Raw genomic sequence first — 17,609 nt, 5'->3', positions numbered from 1 at the left:
TCGGTTTTAGAACATTTTTATCACCTAAAAAGAAACCTTGTGCCCGTTAGCAGTCACTTCCCACTTGCTCCCAATCCTCCCAAACCCTAGCCAACCTCCAATCTACTTTTTGTCCAGGGATTTGTTGATTCTGGACAGTCACATAAATGGAATCATATGAAATGTGTAGTCTGTTTGTGACTGGCTTCTTTCAGGGTTCATCCATGTTGTAGCATAAATCAGTACTACATTTCTTTTTATTGCTGAAGAATATTCCATTGCGTGGATAGACCACATTTTGTTTATCTGTTCAGCAGTTGCTGGACACTTGGGTTGTTTCTACTTTTTGGCTGCTATGAATGTCGCTGTCTGAACACTCAGTACAAGTTGCACTTTTTTTGTCCTTCTCATAGATGAGGATTAAAAAAATGCTCCGGTTCTGGGGCGCCTGGGTGGCTCAGTCATTAAGCGTCTGCCTTTGGCTCAGGTCATGATCCCAGGGTCCTGGGATCGAGCCCTGCATCGGGCTCCCTGCTCCGCAGGAAGCCTGCTTCTCCCTCTCCCACTCCCCCTACTTGTGTTCCCTCTCGTTGTGTCTCTCTCTGTCAAATAAATAAATAAAATCTTAAAAAAAAAAAATCCTCCTGTTCTATAAGCCACTGATAATGGCACACTGGCTAGCCTCCAGGTCACTAGAGTGGTGACTGGAAGGGGTGAGACCAGGCTTTCTTGCCTTGTTCCAATGTTGCAGGACCAACTCTTTTCTGTCTTTAGTGTTTCCTTCTGCATCTTCCTTACCTCAGCTGGACACCAGGTATCATCTTACACCGGCCCCTCCCTTGATGCCCCTCTGCTTGGGCCCAGCCCTGGGTGCCCTGTCTCTTCAGCATCTGCCGCATCTCCCATTCCTTCCTTCTGTACGCTCCCCACTCCTTGCTTGGTCCGTTGCAATACTCAGCCAAGTCGTCTCCTGTGCCCATGCTCCCTGTGGGTGGGGTCTCCACATGCTTCTTGGTTGTCAGAGGGCTCTTTCTAACACACATTCCTTCCATTTGAACTCCTGATGAAATCATTTAGAGATCCCCTCTTACCTCCAGGATAGGGTCCAGTCCCCTTGGCCTGCCATCAGCTGCCTTTGGGCTACTTGGCTCCTCTGGCCTCACTTCTCTGGCCTCACCCTTTACCAATTCTACCCTGTTTGCTTGTGTAACAAGCTCCCGAAGGGCCTTGCTCTCACACCCATGCTTTTGCCCCTGCATCCCTCTGTTCGAAACCCCGGTCCTTTGCTTTTCTGACTCCTATTCATGTGTTTGTTCATTTACTTGGCAAACATTCACTGATCATCGGCTCGACGCCAGTACTTTGCAGGGTGGGGGGATACTGTGCTGCCAACCTCCCTGCTTCTCTGGTGCTCAGAACCTAGTGAGGCAGCCTGTTGGAGGAGCACTGGTAACAGTTTGTCATGATAAGCTAGGAGTGGGGATCTACCTACAGGATGCCATTCAGGAAGCTTTCCTGATGCTGTTCCGTCTGGGCTCCCTCCACATGTCCCTTCCTCGCCTCTGACTGGCAAAGCTTACCGCGCTGTACAAGGATCCCCTCTTCACCTCTCTGCGCTCCTGAGGGCGGGGCTCGTGTCTGCTCATCTTTGTGTCCTTCAGGGCAGGGGCAGACCTGGCATGCTCATTGGTTGCCTGAGTGAGTGAGTGAATGCCTTTTTGTTTGCGTGTTTCCCATGAAACTTGTAATGTGCCTTCACTCTTTAGCTGGATCATTCTGATGCCTTGGTCCTGCTTCCTGCTCTGATTGCCAGGTCTCTCTCCTGCTGGGGGAGCCGTTCTTCACCACCAGCCTACTGCCATGGCACAACCTGTACTTCTGGTACGTGCGGACCGCTGTGGACCAGCAGCTGGGGCCCGGTGCTGTGGTGATGCCCCAGGCTGCCTCACTGCACGCCGTGGTCGTGGAGTTCAGGGTAGGCCACCCACAAGTTGTTGCAGAAGGGCTGGGAGGGGAGGGGCCTTGTTTTCTTGCAGAGACCTTGGGTGCAGGTGGAGCAGTGTGAGTCCTCATGGTGGGAGTCTGTCCTTTTCTATATCAGCACACTGCAGGGTTGAATGGAAAAGGCTTGCCTTTGTACAAATGCAGTAATTTGGCATACGAAATGGAAGTGGCTGTGTGTTGTCATTTTAGAGTTATCCCTTATCAGAATAATTAAAAAACATAAATGAAGAGTTTCAGAAGACATGCTGCATGGTTTGCTCTGCTCTTAAGAAGAGCTGACGCTCCAGTTGTTAAAAGCATTTTGAGATGGAAAGTCAGGTTCTTTATGCAAGAAAAAATTGAAAAGCTTCATTTTGATTTTCTCATCAAAGCAGAACCAGTCACAAAGTCGTTTTGGGAAAGACATTTCTTTTTAAAAGGATTTTGAAATGCTTTCAACCTGAGAAGTAGAGTGAACCTCCTTTGATATTTCTTTGATTAGAGCAGCTTCATCCATTGGCAGCTCAGTGGCTCTGTCGCTTATTTTCTGGGCATTTCTTCCATGTTGCTTATTTGCCTCGTGAGATTTCCACGGGGGTTCTGGCTTTCATGGCCTAGGAGGGAATGTGGGAATGATGCTCATTCCCAGGCATGTATCCTGGAAATGGGACACAAAATTGGTTGGCCTGGGTGCACTTGTGGTCCCCTCCCTCCCATTGTCCTCGTGCTCTGTTCATAGGTGCAGAGCCTCAGGAGCTAGTTTACAGATTTCTTCCTCAAGAAAACCCATCCCAGTGGCTCTGGCAGATTGTCCCCCTGTAGGTGAGGACTTGGGGTCCTGTGAGACCTGGCAGATTTGAATGACCATCCTGGATCCTTGAAATCTCTGAGCCCCTTCGACCTTGGGGTCTCTTCCAAGTGTGCGGGAATAGCAAGGTGTGCCTCAGGTTTGGGGCTGGGGCACCCCCAGCCCAACTTCACTGACCCTTCTTGCTCTTGTGACCACGCTTCTGTGTCTGTGGGTGGGTGTGGGTGCCGGCATGCTGCTATACAGAACCTGTGATGTCCATCCCCAGCTGGGTGTCGACAAGGGCTGTGCCTTCCTCACAGGACCTGTGGCGGATCCGGAGTCCCTGTGGTGACTGCGAAGGCTTTGATGTGCACATCATGGATGACATGATTAAGGTGGGTGGGGCCACAGTTCCTCCCTGCAGGATCTCACTCACCCACTCCGCGTGGCCACAGCGTCCTGCCCTTCCCACTTGGCCTTCCTTTACACAGTGCAAGTGAACATGTAGATCTTGAGTTTGGCCCCATTTCTTACCCCACCCATCACCCCTGTGCCTTGGGCTGCACCCCGTGCCCCCTCACTGCTTGGCTTTATACACTGTCCTTTCCGCCAACTCGTGTGTGACCTTCAGGCAGCAGCCCAGAGATCACCTGTGGGGCAGCTTTCCTACCCAGCCCCATTCTCAGCTGGAGGCTAGTGTCCGCAGGCACTGTGACTCCTGTCTCCTTCTAGACTGGGAGCCTCATGTCGCCGTGACCTGGCAGCTGTAGTGCTCAGGAAGGGTCACTAAATGGGCGAGTGTCCAAGTGCCAGATGTTTGTTTGTTTTTTTGCCACTGTAGACATTTGGTCCTCAGAGTAGCTCATGACCAGGAGTGTCATCCCATCTTAAAAAGGAGATAATGAGGCTTAGGTGAAGTGACTCACTGAGGAGACACTTGTGCACAGCAGCGGGGAATGGAGAAGGCAGCTGGTCTGATCCAGGTGCCCGTGGTCTTTCTGTGAGGACCCACTGCGCCAGGTGACTGCGGCAGTTATTCTCAGGGACCTGGGCCAAGGAGGTGAAGGACCACGGGCCTAGACCTTGGAGACTGGACCTGAGTCCCTTATCTTTAGGCTGTTGGCTCTGTCTCTGTTTCTGTACACCCCCACCTCCCCTTCACCTTCTCAGCGTGCCCTGGACTTCAGGGAGAGCAAGGAGGCTGAGCCCCACCCACTGTGGGAATACCCATGTCGCCGCTTGTCTGAGCCCCAGCAGATCATGACCTTTGATTTTCGGCACCCGGTCCCCCTGCACCCGGTCCGTGCTGAGGGCTCCATTGAGCTGAGGAGGTAAGAACAGGTTCCAGGGTGCAGCAAGTGGGGGAAGAGAGGGTGGGGCCTGCTTTCTGTCTAGTTACTGCCCAGGTGGCTAAGCACTTACTTCGGCTGCTCTCACGTGGGGTGAATGGCCTTCTTGTCTGGGCCTTGCCCTTCCTGGTCCGAAGTGGCCCTGAGTCTCTAGCAGGTCCCCATAGCCCCTGGCTGTGTGCTGGTGGAGAGGGAGATTCAGAGTGGGCTTTGCACATCCCCCTACATCTGCAGCTCCCCTTGAGCTCAGCATCATGACAATCAGAGCTGTACAGAAACGTAATTTTTGGTTGCTATGGTTACTCACTGGGCCATTTTTCCTGAACTCTGCTGGGAATTAAAGCAGGTTAGGAATTGGTAAGGGCTGCTCATTGTGAGGCACAGTGGGGCCGTCCAGCTCCAGCTCCCTTCAGAGGGAGGAGCTGCTGCTTCCCCGAGGAAACACCCCGGCCCCGTGGTTCCTCTAACTGCTTGGCCAGGCTGCAGGGAACAAGTGGGGCTTTGGGTTGTGGTTCTTTTTGCTTAGTGTTTTACCAAGTGGCCTTTAGCCAGGTGGTATTAGCAGCCTCCTGATTGAGTAGGAAGGAGAGATTAGAGGTTTCTGGAAGGCAGAGGGAAGCTGTGGCTATGCCTGCCTGTCTCTTGCGTGGCTGTTTCTATTTGGCCCAACATCCCCCCACCCCCAGGCCTGGGAGGAGCCATGGGGCCGTCCTGTGGATGGAATACCACCTGACCCCTGACAGCACCATCAGCACCGGCCTCCTGGAGTCTGCAGAGGACAAGGTAGTGCTGTGTACGTGAGTCCCAGAGCAGGCCCGCCCTGAGAGCTGGCACTGCTCTGGGTACCCCTGGCATAGGCAGCCAGGTCCAAACTCCTCCGTGGCCCCAGGTCACCTGGCCCTGAGCGGCAGCTTCTCATTGTGAGTTGCCTGGGCTGGAGGCTGACCAGGAGGGGGCTCTGCCGTCACTGCCTTCTTGTTGCTTCTACAGGAGGACTGTTGCTGGAACCCGCACTGCAAGCAGGCTGTGTACTTCTTCACCAGCCCGGACTGCAGAGCTCCGCAGGGCGGCCCTCGGACCGTCAGCTACACCGTGGAGTTCCACCCCCGCACTGGGGACGTCACCATGGATTTCACGCTGTCAGACACCCGGAAGGACGGGTGCTGACCCTCACTTGTTGCGAAATAAAGTGGCCCGAGGGCTCTGGGCTCTGAATGGCATGAAGGTCCCGCTCTTTTCAGGGCCCAGTTAGGCCTCTGGGCTCCGAGGAGCCCTCTTCCCTTTTTACATTTTTGTGCCCGCCAGTTCCTCGATTCGGGTGTGATGGGCAGGCTGAGCTGCTGACTGAATTTGAAACCGAGGAGGGGCCAGGGAGCTCCCCCCTCCCCCCCGCCCCCGCCGTGGTTCCGAAGTGCTCAGAAAGCTCTCACATGGCAGGGTCCCTGTGCTGTGCTGGGAGCGGGCTGGGCCAGGCAGGTTGTGTGCTCTCAGCTGGGAGGGGCTTCTAGATCTAGGTTGGGATGCTGACTTGTGGCTAGGTCCTGGGCCTGAAAGACCCTGGCAGGGCCGTCCTTCTCATGTGTTGGGTGACATTATCCAGGCATATCCGTAAGTGTCTGGCCTCCGTATGCAGCATCAGCCCGTGACTGAGACTTGACACCTGGACAGCAGGCTGCTGCTCAGAGGATAGGGAAGAGGTGGTCTTGAAGCATTTCCTGAGATGCAGACCCAGGAAAGCAGCCATCAGGAGGAGGAGCCAGGAGGTAAAGCCTTTTCCTGTGTGCCCCCATTCTAGCAGAAGGACCTCCCGCCACCTTGGAGGCCTGGGGCAGATGGGTACGCTGTAGCCACTCCAGCCTGGCGCTTGCTTTGCTGGGGAAGGCCAGGGAGTCCTGAGGTGGTCCCAGCCTGGCTTCTCCTCACTCAAGGTGCCTTTCGTTCTTTATTCCCACTTGCAGAGGGAACAAGGAGATAGTAGGAACCCAGGTGGCCTGGTTTTCTGGCGGTTCAGGGCAGATTTATTCTGTTCCCCTGCTGCTGGGGGGAAGGCAGGAAAGGCCGGCCCCCCACAGCCTGGCCCCAGCTTGCCACTCAAATAAGAGAACACCAGCCTTGAGCCTCACAGTTTTATTTTCTTATTATCCATCCTTCCGTTCAGCACCAGTAAAGGGAAAAAACACCTCTCTTTTCAAAATATTTTTATCAGGTGTAAAGATTGTTTTTCTCCTAGGGAAGAATCGTCTGGATATATATTTGATAATATTTTTACCAAAACCTTAGGTGTGCTTACCATATAAAACCCCTAATGTCCCATGAGGATACAATACAGAAAAAAATACAGAAATTAAAAAATTGGTTTTTTTTCCTTTAAAACAGTATTTCTAAATCTCAGCAAGTTAATACAATAGTTAAAAAGCATCAAGGTTAATATTCATACTTTAAAACTCAAGGTGGTTTGGACAAATGGAAATGACCGTTTCCTTCCGAAGCTGACCCCTGCCTCCTGGCTTCTGTGGAGGAGGCTGGGCCTGGGGCAGGCGTGGGGCCTTGGGTGGGGATTTGGATGACCCCTGTGTCCACCCCTCCTAGGCCTAGATGCCACAGAATCTGAGATCCTGATAGTGTTTTCTCTTTTATAAAAAATCAAAATGGAAAAGTCTGGCTTGTGCATGGTCCTAGGAGTCCACAGCCTTGATGAAACGTGTGGTTGGGCAGTCGTGGCCTCAGTGCTGAGGCTGCGCCAGAGGGAAGGGCGAGGGGAGGTGGGATGCAGGCTGGCCCGGCTCCAGATGCCAGGGCCAGGCTGGGCAGAGGCGACCTTGTTAGGACAGGAAATGACCGAGGCACAGGGAGGTATGACTTGCCTAAGGCCGCCCTGTGAGTAGGGAGAGAAGCGTGTGCCCCCTGTGCCGCGGCTCCCGGAGAGCTGCCCTGGGAAGGAGGTGGCTCCTCGGAGGGATGGAGGCTGGGCCAGCGTTTCTCTGCTTCAGGAACCCTGGCCTCTGTCTCTCCTGTTCTCCTGGACACGGCTGACTCGAAGCCTGAAGGCCTTGGCTCAGTCCTGCCATCCAGGCATCGAGCGTGTTCAGTTGGGCCCTGCCTATGTGAGCAGAGATTCCTGGCTGCTCCTGGGAGTGGGGGGCCCTCTGACCCCACGGAGCCTAGCCAGGGCCCTGGAGGCCAGGCCCTCAGAGGAGAGGCACAGCAGAGAGTCCAGGTGGGACTGTGTGCTCAGGGTTGAGCAGCCCCTCCTGGCTCTGGTCTCAGGGTGGGGCTGGGGGCTTGGTCAGGGAATGCTCCTGGCAGCAAAGCCCTCAGCCCAGACACTGCCCTGAACAAACCAGTGCCCCCGTGTGTATGGTTCTGAAGAGCCTCTGGCTGGCTGCTTGGCCCCCGTCTTGATCCCTCTTGCAGCTCAGGTGGGTGACAAGGCACAGCATCAGCGCGCCGGCACCAGGAGGCTTCTAGTATTCAAAGGGTCCTGGTGCACTCCCCAGCCTCGCTGGGCAGAGCTGGCTCTGAGCCAGGTGGGCACAAGGTCAGGGCGCTTCGAGGAGGGGTGACAGTGGGGGTTGTCAAGAACAGTCCTCCGAGTTGGAGGGTCCTTGTACTGGGAAACAGACACCAGCCTCCCTTGCGTGACTGTGGGGAGCATCCCCAGGTGTGTTTAAAAAAGGCAGGTAGGCAGAGGCAGTGCTGCCATGGAGAGGGGAGCTGCGGACCTCACCTGCGGGCTCTGCCAATTCCTGCCCAGTACCCAGGGCTGGTCCTGGTCACATGGTGGCAGAGTGGGTATCTACAGGCCTGGATGCCAACCAGTACCACTCGCTGCCCCAGGCAAGCAGTGGCCCCCGGCCTTTACCCCCAGCCTCCACACTGGTGAGGGTGAGGGGACAGGCCGGTCTGCACCTTGGCTTCCTGCCCCTTCATCCAGGGCCCCTGGGTTGCCTTTCAGGTTGGGCCTGGGATGACAGAGCTGCAGCCTCACCCAGAGGCAGGCAGACAGTTCCTGAGCTCTGCCAGGGAAAGCTTGGTCCCACACCAGAGAGGTGTCCAGAAGGGAAATGGGATCAGGTAGAAAGAAGAGGATGCGTTGGTTTTGACAGAAAAGCTATAAATCTATCATTTGGAAAACCTGAAGTCCCCCTGGCCCTCTCCTCAGATTCCCTCTGCCCACTTTGAAGTCTCTTGGGGGAGCCTCTGGGGCCCTGTTTGGCTAGGAGAGGGGACCCCAAGCAGTGTTCTCCCTCATGGTTTGCAGACCCTCTAAAGTGAAGGGTGGTTTTCTTAACTTTTTCTGTTTTTCTTTTTAAAATGTAATCGCCCTTGAATGCAAGACTCTGGGAAGAGCCCGGCCTTGCTGGTAACTGGACATAGCCCTCACGGTCCCTGCTTGCTAGCCGTCTGGGCTGGAGGCGGGAACTTGTGGCCCTGTGCCCAGAAATGCTTCTTTGGCTGGTTCTGATCGTGTTTGGAGTTTGGCCTTGGGTGAGGCCCGAGCGAGGGGTCTGTGTGGCTACGGCGTGGCACGTGACATGCGGGCAGCGTGCATGCGAGGGTGCAGGCATGCGACACAACATGGCAGCAGACAAAAATAATGAACCCTGGACGAAGCTTGAGAAGAGATACAAAGAGTACGAAACCCGGTTCTCATACTAACCCCCGGGTTACAAACTAGGTTGTGCTGTAGATTTGTAGAAAATCACGTTTCGAAAGAATGGCACTGTTGGGCAGCTGCGGCTCCCAAGGCCGGCCTGACTCCTCCGTCCACGGTGAGTGCCCAGAGGTGCAGGACGGCGCTGGTTCCAGCTCACCCGGGACTGACCGAGGCTCCCCCCGGGTCCCTGCCCTCCTCCCCCAGCACCAGGGGCACTCGCTGGAGAGGACATGGCCAGAGAGGTGCTGCGGCTCAAAGGGCTGGCAGAGGCCCCACTGCTCGGAATGACGTGGCTGGTCTATGCCTCTTCCTCTCCTGAAGACACCATCAGCCGCATGGCCACTGGAAGGTGGTCAGTCAGGCCAGACAGCTGGGTGATAAAACTGAATTCTTCCACCTCCTGTTGGGGAGAAGCATCCCTATTAGATCCAGAGGGTATCCTGCAAAGGAGGGGCCTGGGGAGCAGGGGTGGGGCCGCGGGATGGGGCGGTGGGAGCATCACATGGGCCCCAGGGTCTCTGGGACTGACCGATCTCGTTTTCAGAGGTGAGCTCCATGCTGTTGAGGGGTGCAGGGCAAGGGTCCCCTATCTACAGGCATAGCCTGGCTGCCCGGCCCACCCCAGACTCACGGCCTTCCAGTCCGGGCACAGCCCCTCCTCCGCATATAGCATGTAGTCGATGCGCCTGCCGTTGCCCTTGAGCAGGTCCTTGCGTCCCTTCTGGCCCACCCCGGGGCTCTTGCTGGTGGGGAAGGCCAGGTACTCCCTGCGGCCTTCCTCGCTCTCCAAGACCCTGCTCGACACACAGGAAGGCACAGGAAGCAAGGTGAGCCTCTTGCCCCCTTCCCCAGGCCCCAGATCCTGAGTGTGGAGACACGTTCTCTGTTTTGTTTTTTTTTTAAGATTTTATTTATTTGAGAGAGAGAGAGCATGAGAAGGGGGAGGGCCAGAGGGAAAAGCAGACTCCCTGCTGAGCAGGGAGCCTGATGCGGGACTCATCCTGGTGGGACTCATCCTGGCGGCACTCCAGGATCATGACCTGAGCCAAAGGCAGTTGCCTAAGCAACTGAGCCACCCAGGTGCCCTGGAGCCACGTTCTCATCCCCAAGTGAGAGAGAAGCAGGTCAGACCAACCCCAGTGTTTTAAGATCTGTCTTCCCTGTGGAGCCAAAAAGGGCCTGAGGGGGTGGAGGGAAACTCAGTGTGAGCCTGTGAATTCCTGGCTGAGCCGTGCCACTCCAGAGTCTGTCCAGGAATGTCCCATGTCCACTTTGGGCTTAGCTGTGGCTGAAGTTTGGACACAGCATTGCCCAGAACCTGGGGCCGAGTCAGGGACAGAGGTGCAGAACAGGGCTTTGCTCAGAGCCACTGGGGGGCCTGTTTTGGGAAAGGGTCTTTGCAGGGAACCTCAGGGACTTCTCGAAGTCCTCAGACCTCCTGGGACTGTTGTTTCAGGTCAGCAGGGGGCTGGGCGAGGCAGGAGGGCACCCAGGCCCTATTCCAGTACTGGATTCCTGGATCCATCTAGCTCTGAGCGGCTGTGCCACCCAACCCCTGAGCTCTCCTCTGACACGAGGATGATCACCGTGGGCCCCAGGACACTTTGGGGACCAGGCATGCTGAGAAAGGAACAACGTGGTGGGGGGGGGCCTGTAGGAAGAGCATGTGACTCTTGATCTTGAGAGTGAGTTCAGGCCCCACATTGGGTGTAGAGGTGACTTAAGTAAAACTTGGAAAAGAAATATAGGATGTGTCTCCCATCCCATTCCTTGGAGGAAGGAAACTATGTAGGTGCTTAAGTGTGGGTCAAGGTTCTACACGATGTGCAAGGTGCTCAGCTGGGGTGTTAACACCCTGAATCCAGGTCTTTTGACTTCCTGTCTGCTGTTCCCTTCCTGCCAGGTTTCCTCTGGAGCCTGAGCACCCGCGGTGAAGAGCCTTCACGGGAGACCTGCAGAGGGCAGGCGCCGACAGACACCGCACAGACCCGCCAGGCTGGCTCATGCCGGGACCCATGGAAGGGGCGCCTGGATGTGCACAGCCAGCAAACATGGGTTCCTACAAGGTCTTTATCAGCCCTGAGATAAATACACTAATGACATGCAGAACATCATTACATCTCAGAAATATAATCCATTACTGTCCTTTGCCTTTGATAATTAATTCCAGCATCAATGATCTAAGAGTTACTGATAGTCATTTTTTAATCATCATCTCATAAAAAGATAATTTTCTCAGCATAGGATGATGTTTCAAATTTAGTCTATAATCTAATTAATTGGCTCAAATTAGCTGTGAGGAGCCACTGCCATGACTCTGTGCAGTCTCAGGCTGTGAGTTATAAATTGGTTCTGCTGGCCTCTCAAATGTGCCCTTTATGGAAGTCTCATCAGATTCAAGTATGAAGTTCGGCTAGGATGGAACTGTCTCTACTTCGAAAACACCGGTCTGTGTTAGCTCCGCTCATATTTTAATTTGCCTAATTTGTGGCTACCAGCTGCCAGGGTCCCTGCAACACAGGCCATCCCCACGGCCCTTCCACAGGGATCTCGGCAGCCCTGGCCTCGCCCCGGGGGTTTCTGGGCCCTTTCCTGTTCCTGGAAGTGCCTCAACAGGATGGGGCTCAGGGCAGGCCAAGTTCTTCCAAAGTGAGCCCGGACTCTGGTGCTGATGTAGGAAATGCCACCTCGAGCCCCTTGTCTTGGTGGGAGGCTTCTCCGTGGGAGGACCAGCCCCCCGGGGCGTGAGGGTGGCCCAGTTTCCACCCACCCCAGCTTCAGTCCCTGAGGTCCTCACAGGCTTCTTTCCCATGGAACTGTGTTCTCTGCTCTGCCCAGCACAACCTAGCTCCATGCTCAGTGCTCATCCCAGCCCCAGGAGCCACCCTCCCCTGCCCGACCGTGGTGGCATGGCTGCTGGCTGCTTACTTTTGCAGATTGTCAGGGGTGCATACTTCCTCGTCGTAGAGGTTGTCTGTGTCCAGCAGGGTACCTGGGAACGAGGAGGTGAGAGTGGCCACTGTGGGCAGGGCCCAACCAGCCTCTAGGAGGGCCGCCTCCCTGGGGCGGGAGGTCTGAGTGAGGCTTCAGGCCTGGGCAGCTGACTTCCCCTGCCCCTTGCAGTGGGGTCTTGGGGGCAGGGCCTGAAGTCTCCCTGGGAAGCCTGCAGGGAGCCCAGCCTTGGTGCAGTGTCAGGCCTTGGCATGGTGGGCTCAGGCCTTGGCGGTGCCCCTCCCCTCCCCCGGCCCCCCTTGGTGCCCCCACCCTCAAACCTCTGCCCCCAGCCCCAGCTCACCGATGGCCCAGGACTTCTCCTCTCCGGGCCCCAGGCGGCAGGGGTCCTTGTAGTGTGTAAACAGGGAGTGCTGCTGCTCCAGCTTGTCATCTGTGCAAGCAGGGAGAGGGGGGCTGCTGTGGGGCACAGGGTGTCTGTCCTCAGGGCTGCCTGCCTCTGCTTCTAGTCAGTCATGCTGACCAGATGCCACCGAGTCCCTCAGCTAACTGCCTCTGGGTGGGCTCTGTGGTCTGAGATGAACCTGCGGTTCATTTGTCACTGGTTTTCTGTGTCCTTGAGAAAGCACCCCCCCCCCAACCCTGGGTTGAGCTATCCTTCTGAGGACAGTGGTCGCTGTCCCCCTTGGGCTCTCTCTGGGTGCTCCTGCCTTCACAGCCCTGGGTGCCCAGGCTGAGTGAGGAGTGACCCTACAAGGCTCAGAGGGAGAAGTGACCTGCCCTGGATTCCAGTTAGTCCAGCCAACTCATGGAGCCAGACACCCCCTGGGAGGAAGACAGGCACCAAGTGGGGCCCGACTGGGTGGAACTCTCCAGCAGCCTCTTCTTTGTGTGCCATGTTCCCACCCTGACTCAGGAAGATCCCAGGAACACCCAGCATTTGGCGCTGGTCCCAGGCATGTGACTTTGAGGGCACTGCAGGCTGTGGCCCGGGGCTGTGTGTTCCATGGCAGGCACTGTCCCTCACCCACCCTGGAGTTGCCACTATGGTCAGGGGTTGATTTCCGGGTCAGGAACGGATAGAAACAGCTGCCACCAGGTAAGGGCACCACCCTGTGCTCCAGGTGGGACCTTCAGGTGTCCTGCTTTCACTGAGGGCTAAGCCTGAGCTCACAGACCCCATGTCACTCACGCATCTTTGGTTTCTCCTGGGGCTTCAGCTGTTGTGGAAGGAGCCCAGGAGCCAGTGGGTGGGGTGGGGGGGGGGGGGGGGGGAGTGGGGGTTCCTCCCATCAGCTCCTTGGGCTGAGGGAAGCTCAGAGCTGCCCAAACTCCCAGGAGGTCCCTGAGATCAGCGTGATCACCAGATTAGTTAAGTCAATTATTTAAAAGTTTGCCCATGATCAATTTTTAGTCTTTTAGCCTAATGGTTAAAGGCATAATTGCCAGGGTTCAAATCCCAGTTCAACCATGTCCTGGCTGTGTGACCTTGGACTAGTGACTGGGCCTGTCTGGGTCTCTGCTTCCTCTTCACCCCTGCAGATCAGCACCGTGCTCACTCTCAGGATTGTTCTGAGATTTAAATGAAACAGCCGTTAGAGTCATGCCTGGTGCAAAGCAAGAGATGACTGAGGACTTGGTGGGTAGTGTTAGCTGACTCGCGCATAGTCTGAGTTTCAGAGGCCCCGAGGCTTCTTTGTCAGAGGTTCATTTTTAGGGCATCTCTTTGTCTCCAGTAAGGAGGCCTCTGAGCTTTCTAGGCAGAGCGTGGGCTCTTCTCATTTTAGGATTTCTAGGGGGCAGAGAAATCCTAGTCTTGCTAATATCTCACCCACATGCTCACAAGGAGCAGGAAGTTCTTCAAGCTGCAGAACCCAAGCCTTTCCAGCCGTGCCTGGAGCCCATGCCCAGCAGCCGACCTGACTGGGCAGGACCACCGCCTCACCTGAGGAGCAGTTGTCAAAGTTAAAATCTCCGCAGATGACATCAAACGCCACCAGCTCCTCGGGGTTGGCTGTGCTGGACGAGGAGGTAGATTTTCGGAAATCAGCCAGCCAGTCCTGAAGCAGGTCCAGCTGCTCACACCGGATGGCACTGTCCTCTGTGGGGCAGAACCAGAGAGATCAGATGGCAGAGCTGCAGTCAGACCCCAGTCAGGCCCCGGTGCCAGCCCTAGCCCGCGGCGGGGTGGACTGCCCACCCCCTGGAAGGCCCGGGCCACCAGACCCTACCTGGCAGGGCATGCAGGTGCGTGCAGGAGATGTACCCGACAATTCTTTGGTCCTGAGGTGTGCTTCCCACCTGCACCTGTTGGGGAGGAGGTGAGGTATTGATGAAGTCTTCATTGCTCTGAGTACAAGCCCATCTCTGTCAGCTCCTGGCTTGACTTGGGCCCAGGTAGATACAGCACATGTCATGCTTCTAGGAGCTTCTGGTCCAGTGTGGGAGGCAGATGTATCAAGAAATACCAGCCTCTGGCATGGTAAGCGCCACTAGTAATTCATGCAAGGCTTTATAGGAAGAAAAATGCAGAAATCCCCACTCATTTCTTCCCTGTCCTGGTGCCCAGAGTGTCCATGTGAATGACCCTCATGTGCCAGCCCTTCAGTTCCTTGTCCACTCCTGTGATGGCTCTTTCCCCCTTCCCTTAGTCACAGCCTAGACCTGATCCCACCCTGCAGCCCGTCCCTCTGAAGTCCAAGTCAGACTCCCCTCTGGGAGCAGCGGAGCCACAGAGCCTGACACCCTTCCCAGCACGGAGATGACTCTGTCTCCCCAGCCTCTGCCCCTGTGGCTCAGGAGAAGCCACTTCATCTGCTTTTTGGCAGTGGTTCCTGTTGGTTCCCTGATGTGGGATGACAGCTGTGGCCTGTGTCTCCATGGCACCTGTGTCATGGGCTGACCTCAGGTGTCCCCTGGCCTCTGCCCAGAGCCCAGGCCTCCTTCCTCCACAGCAGCCTCTGCAGGCCTTCATGCTGCACTCTCCCCAGACCTCAGCCTTTGCCTCCTGCTCACTAGGGGAGTCCCCAGGGGGTGGAATGGGTCTGGGGGCTCCTCTGAGACTCCCTGCCCAAGTGCAGATGATCCTGGTGGGCTCTCTCCATAGGCTGGTGTCACATCACAGACAACCCAAAACAGCCCTCCGTGGTGACTGTGCTGCAGGCCTGAGCCCTTGTCAGGGCTGTGGTCGTGGAGGTAAGTGATGCTGCCCAGCCTGCAGCTCTCCCAGGCCCTCTGGCCACGGCCCAGCTGCTGGAGGCCAGAGGGGGACGTTGCCCCTCCCCCGCCAGGCATGCTCCTTTGGATCATCTGTGGATGCCTTTCCTCAGAGGTCTCTTTCCCTCTGGGCTTTCCTCCAACCTGAACCTCAGCAGTCTTCCCCGAACTTCTTTAATCTGCTCCAGAATGGGTTTTCTATGATGATGAGATCCTGGAGCCTGGGAACCGTCCAGGGAAGGTGAGTGTAGAGGCCAGTTCGTGTCTGGGGGACATATATCTGCTGAACATGACCCTGCCCATCCCCCAGCTAAGAGTGGCCTGGACTTGCCACCGCTGCCACATCACGGGCCCTCCACTCTGACAGCCTTGGGAGGCTTCCCTTTCTTGTTGCTGCCAAAGTCAGGTAGGCATTATTCTCCTCCATCTGGGTTTTCACATCATTAAGTGTTCTTAGCTTTCTATAGCTCTTCATCTCCTTTCCCAGTCTGGATGGATGTACATCTCTCCTTTCCCAGCGCCCAGAGAGATGAACATCTGGTGATTTGAAAATGGGCAGTACAGCCTGGTTTGGGGGCTGCTTATAAAGTCCCATGTTCACCACTCACTTCTTGCCCACAATCCAGACCCAAACCTCGGCCTTTCAGTACTGCCACCCCTGCAATGTCTCGGGAAATCACATACCATTGATGGGCTCTGTTGCAAAAACACAACACGGTTTTAAAATCACAGTGCCCCCAAAGGCCACACGGTGGCGCTCTTGCTCCCTGTATTCCTGGGGCAGTGCGTGTGTTCCCCCTGAATAATAATAAACTGAGCACTAGTGCTTGGTATTTCATGGACACTGCCTTGCTAGAGCCTTACAACAGGTCGGAGGGTTATACAGGTTATACTAAAATTATACAAGAATTGGCTTGGGGTCATGAGGCTCTGTCGGCTGAGGCCGGTTCACATCAGATGTTTGCTGCCCCAAGCCCAGCTCCTCACCCTACTCTCCACTGCTTTCTCAACTCCTGGTGACCTGGCAGGCTTTTCACCTATTCGACGGTCTTAGTGTGTCAGCCCCTCACTCACTGGGCACTTGGTGTCATCTGCCTGTGCTGACACTGGGGCAGGGACAGTGGAGGTACCACTGAGCCCTCCCCGCCACCCTCCCAGAAAACAGCCCCTGCTGCCTGTCCCTCAGCGCAACTTGGCCGCTCCCGTGACTTCCCTGCTCTCTGTCAGCCCCGTCAGCCCTGTGAGCCCCGTGAGCTGCCAGGATCCGCTTCCCTACGTGCTTGGACTGATTGATTCTGCTCTGGCTTGAGTCCTCAGGAGTGTCAAAGGTTTGTGTTTCTCTTGCAAAAACAATCACACCGAGAGGCTGTGCCTCTTAGTCCTGGTGGGCAGAGACTGTCCACAGAGAAGGGGCCCAAAATCAGGCTCTCCTCGACGTGAGCAGGAGCGATTCCGGTCCCTTCCTCCTCAGGGTGCACAGTAGCAGGAAAGCACCTTTTCCTCAGGCATAGATGCGTCATGGGGAGAGGAGGGATGCAGATGAAGGGAGCACTGACCTCCACCTGCAGCCAGGGCCTAGCCCCTGGCCTGTCTCCCGAATCCTTATTTATTTCACTCCTCCAGGCAGGAGAAACAGGCCCGCTCTCACCAACAGATGAGCTGGGTCTGCTGTGCCCGGGGCTCAAATGGCCCATTCTCATTTCTCTCTGACTGGAGAGACAGAGAGCAAGATGGCTGGGGACCAGGCTGAGGGTCCCACAGAGGGACAGCTGGCTGTGGAAGCTCCACAGAGGCGGTGTGGCCAAGCCAGGGCGGGGCCAGGACAAGGGGAGCTGGGTACGGAGGCCCCCCGGGGGAGTGGGGTGCCGGAGCAGAGCCCAGGGCAGGTGGAGGGGCCCAGCTGAAGGCTGGGCTTCTCCCTGAGGCAGCAGGAAGAGGGCAACAGGAGTCAGACCTGGGGGGGGGGGGGGAGGGGGTGGGGGGGGGAAGGACAGCCCCAAACACAGGCAGATGTGGAGGAATGGCAGCCTGGGCCATGACAGTGCAGCTGGGGCTTGGGGGGGTGGACCCAGATGTATTTGGAAAGTGAAATGAGGAGCCTGGATGCAGAGGCTCAGGGCACAGGGAGGAGTCAAGGTGGGCATGGTGGAAACTGGCTGATGGAGATGGGCAGATGATCAGTGAAAGGGGACTGTGTCCAGGAGGCAGCCGGACATGGAGCTGGGGGCCTGGGGGAAGAGATGGGGGCTGGGACAAACTCGAGAGCCCTCAAACAGGTGTGCACGTGGAGTCTGTGCAGCGACTTCCCCAGGTGGGTGAGTGGGGCTGGCATGGTGACCACGTGGAAATGAAGAGGACTACCTACGTGGGGTTGGGTCGCCCTGCTGTGGGGGCTGCCAACCCTCAGCTAGGGCTGAGAGCTGGGCAGGAGGCAGGAGGCCTGCCAGGTGCTGTCAGATCTGCGAGGTGGGAGGGAAGTTGCAGACAGGATTTTATATGGAATATCTTGATTTTTAAATGTTGGCCAACACAGGAAACTTGTTGGTGTGGACCAAATTAAGCATATCTGAAGAGCGGTTTTAGGCTAAGGAGCCGAGGGAGCATCAGCAGTTAAAGGCTGGGCAGGGGACCAGGGGCCTGGAAGGAATGGCCAGAAAGGTGAGAAGAATGTCCGCAGCAGAGA

General features: G+C 56.1%; 2 protein-coding genes and 1 long non-coding RNA gene across 11 annotated transcripts in view; 2 read left to right on the top strand and 1 right to left on the bottom strand.

The window, feature by feature from the left end:
- PRMT7 (protein arginine methyltransferase 7) overlaps positions 1-5,316 on the top strand; it is a 44,755-nt gene extending 39,439 nt beyond the window's left edge. For 5 of the 6 annotated variants that reach the window (XM_073880082.1, XM_073880081.1, XM_025888817.2 and 2 more), the window contains 5 exons: positions 1,793-1,954; positions 3,073-3,147; positions 3,923-4,083; positions 4,788-4,884; positions 5,092-5,316. In XM_073880082.1, coding sequence (XP_073736183.1) covers positions 1,793-1,954; positions 3,073-3,147; positions 3,923-4,083; positions 4,788-4,884; positions 5,092-5,268 — 672 coding nt within the window. In that variant the 3' untranslated portion in view covers positions 5,269-5,316. Of the gene's footprint in view, positions 1-1,792; positions 1,955-3,072; positions 3,148-3,922; positions 4,084-4,787; positions 4,895-5,091 lie in introns of all 6 variants that reach the window. The other variant, XM_025888819.2, reaches the window with a different exon arrangement.
- Positions 5,317-8,972: 3,656 nt separating this feature from the next.
- The window catches only part of SMPD3 (sphingomyelin phosphodiesterase 3), a 79,318-nt gene continuing 70,681 nt past the window's right edge, over positions 8,973-17,609 (bottom strand). For all 4 annotated transcript variants that reach the window (XM_025888823.2, XM_073880084.1, XM_073880085.1 and 1 more), the window contains exons 4-9: positions 13,942-14,017; positions 13,656-13,811; positions 12,054-12,143; positions 11,687-11,750; positions 9,390-9,552; positions 8,973-9,158 (exon numbers count right to left, since the gene is read on the bottom strand). In XM_025888823.2, the coding sequence (XP_025744608.1) occupies positions 9,057-9,158; positions 9,390-9,552; positions 11,687-11,750; positions 12,054-12,143; positions 13,656-13,811; positions 13,942-14,017 (651 nt within the window). In that variant the 3' untranslated portion in view covers positions 8,973-9,056. The remainder of the gene's footprint in view (positions 9,159-9,389; positions 9,553-11,686; positions 11,751-12,053; positions 12,144-13,655; positions 13,812-13,941; positions 14,018-17,609) is intronic.
- LOC141370533 (uncharacterized) lies at positions 9,613-10,903 on the top strand. The gene is made up of 2 exons (XR_012374619.1): positions 9,613-9,882; positions 10,662-10,903. It is a non-coding gene; the product is annotated as an uncharacterized lncRNA (long non-coding RNA).

Source organism: Callorhinus ursinus, unplaced genomic scaffold, assembly GCF_003265705.2.
Source record: "Callorhinus ursinus isolate GAN/ISIS: 27379988/994484 unplaced genomic scaffold, GSC_fseal_2.0 scaffold37, whole genome shotgun sequence".
Classification (NCBI taxonomy): domain Eukaryota; kingdom Metazoa; phylum Chordata; class Mammalia; order Carnivora; family Otariidae; genus Callorhinus; species Callorhinus ursinus.
The sequence above is the reverse complement of the archived record's forward strand: the minus strand, read 5'-3'. Positions and strand labels throughout refer to the sequence as shown.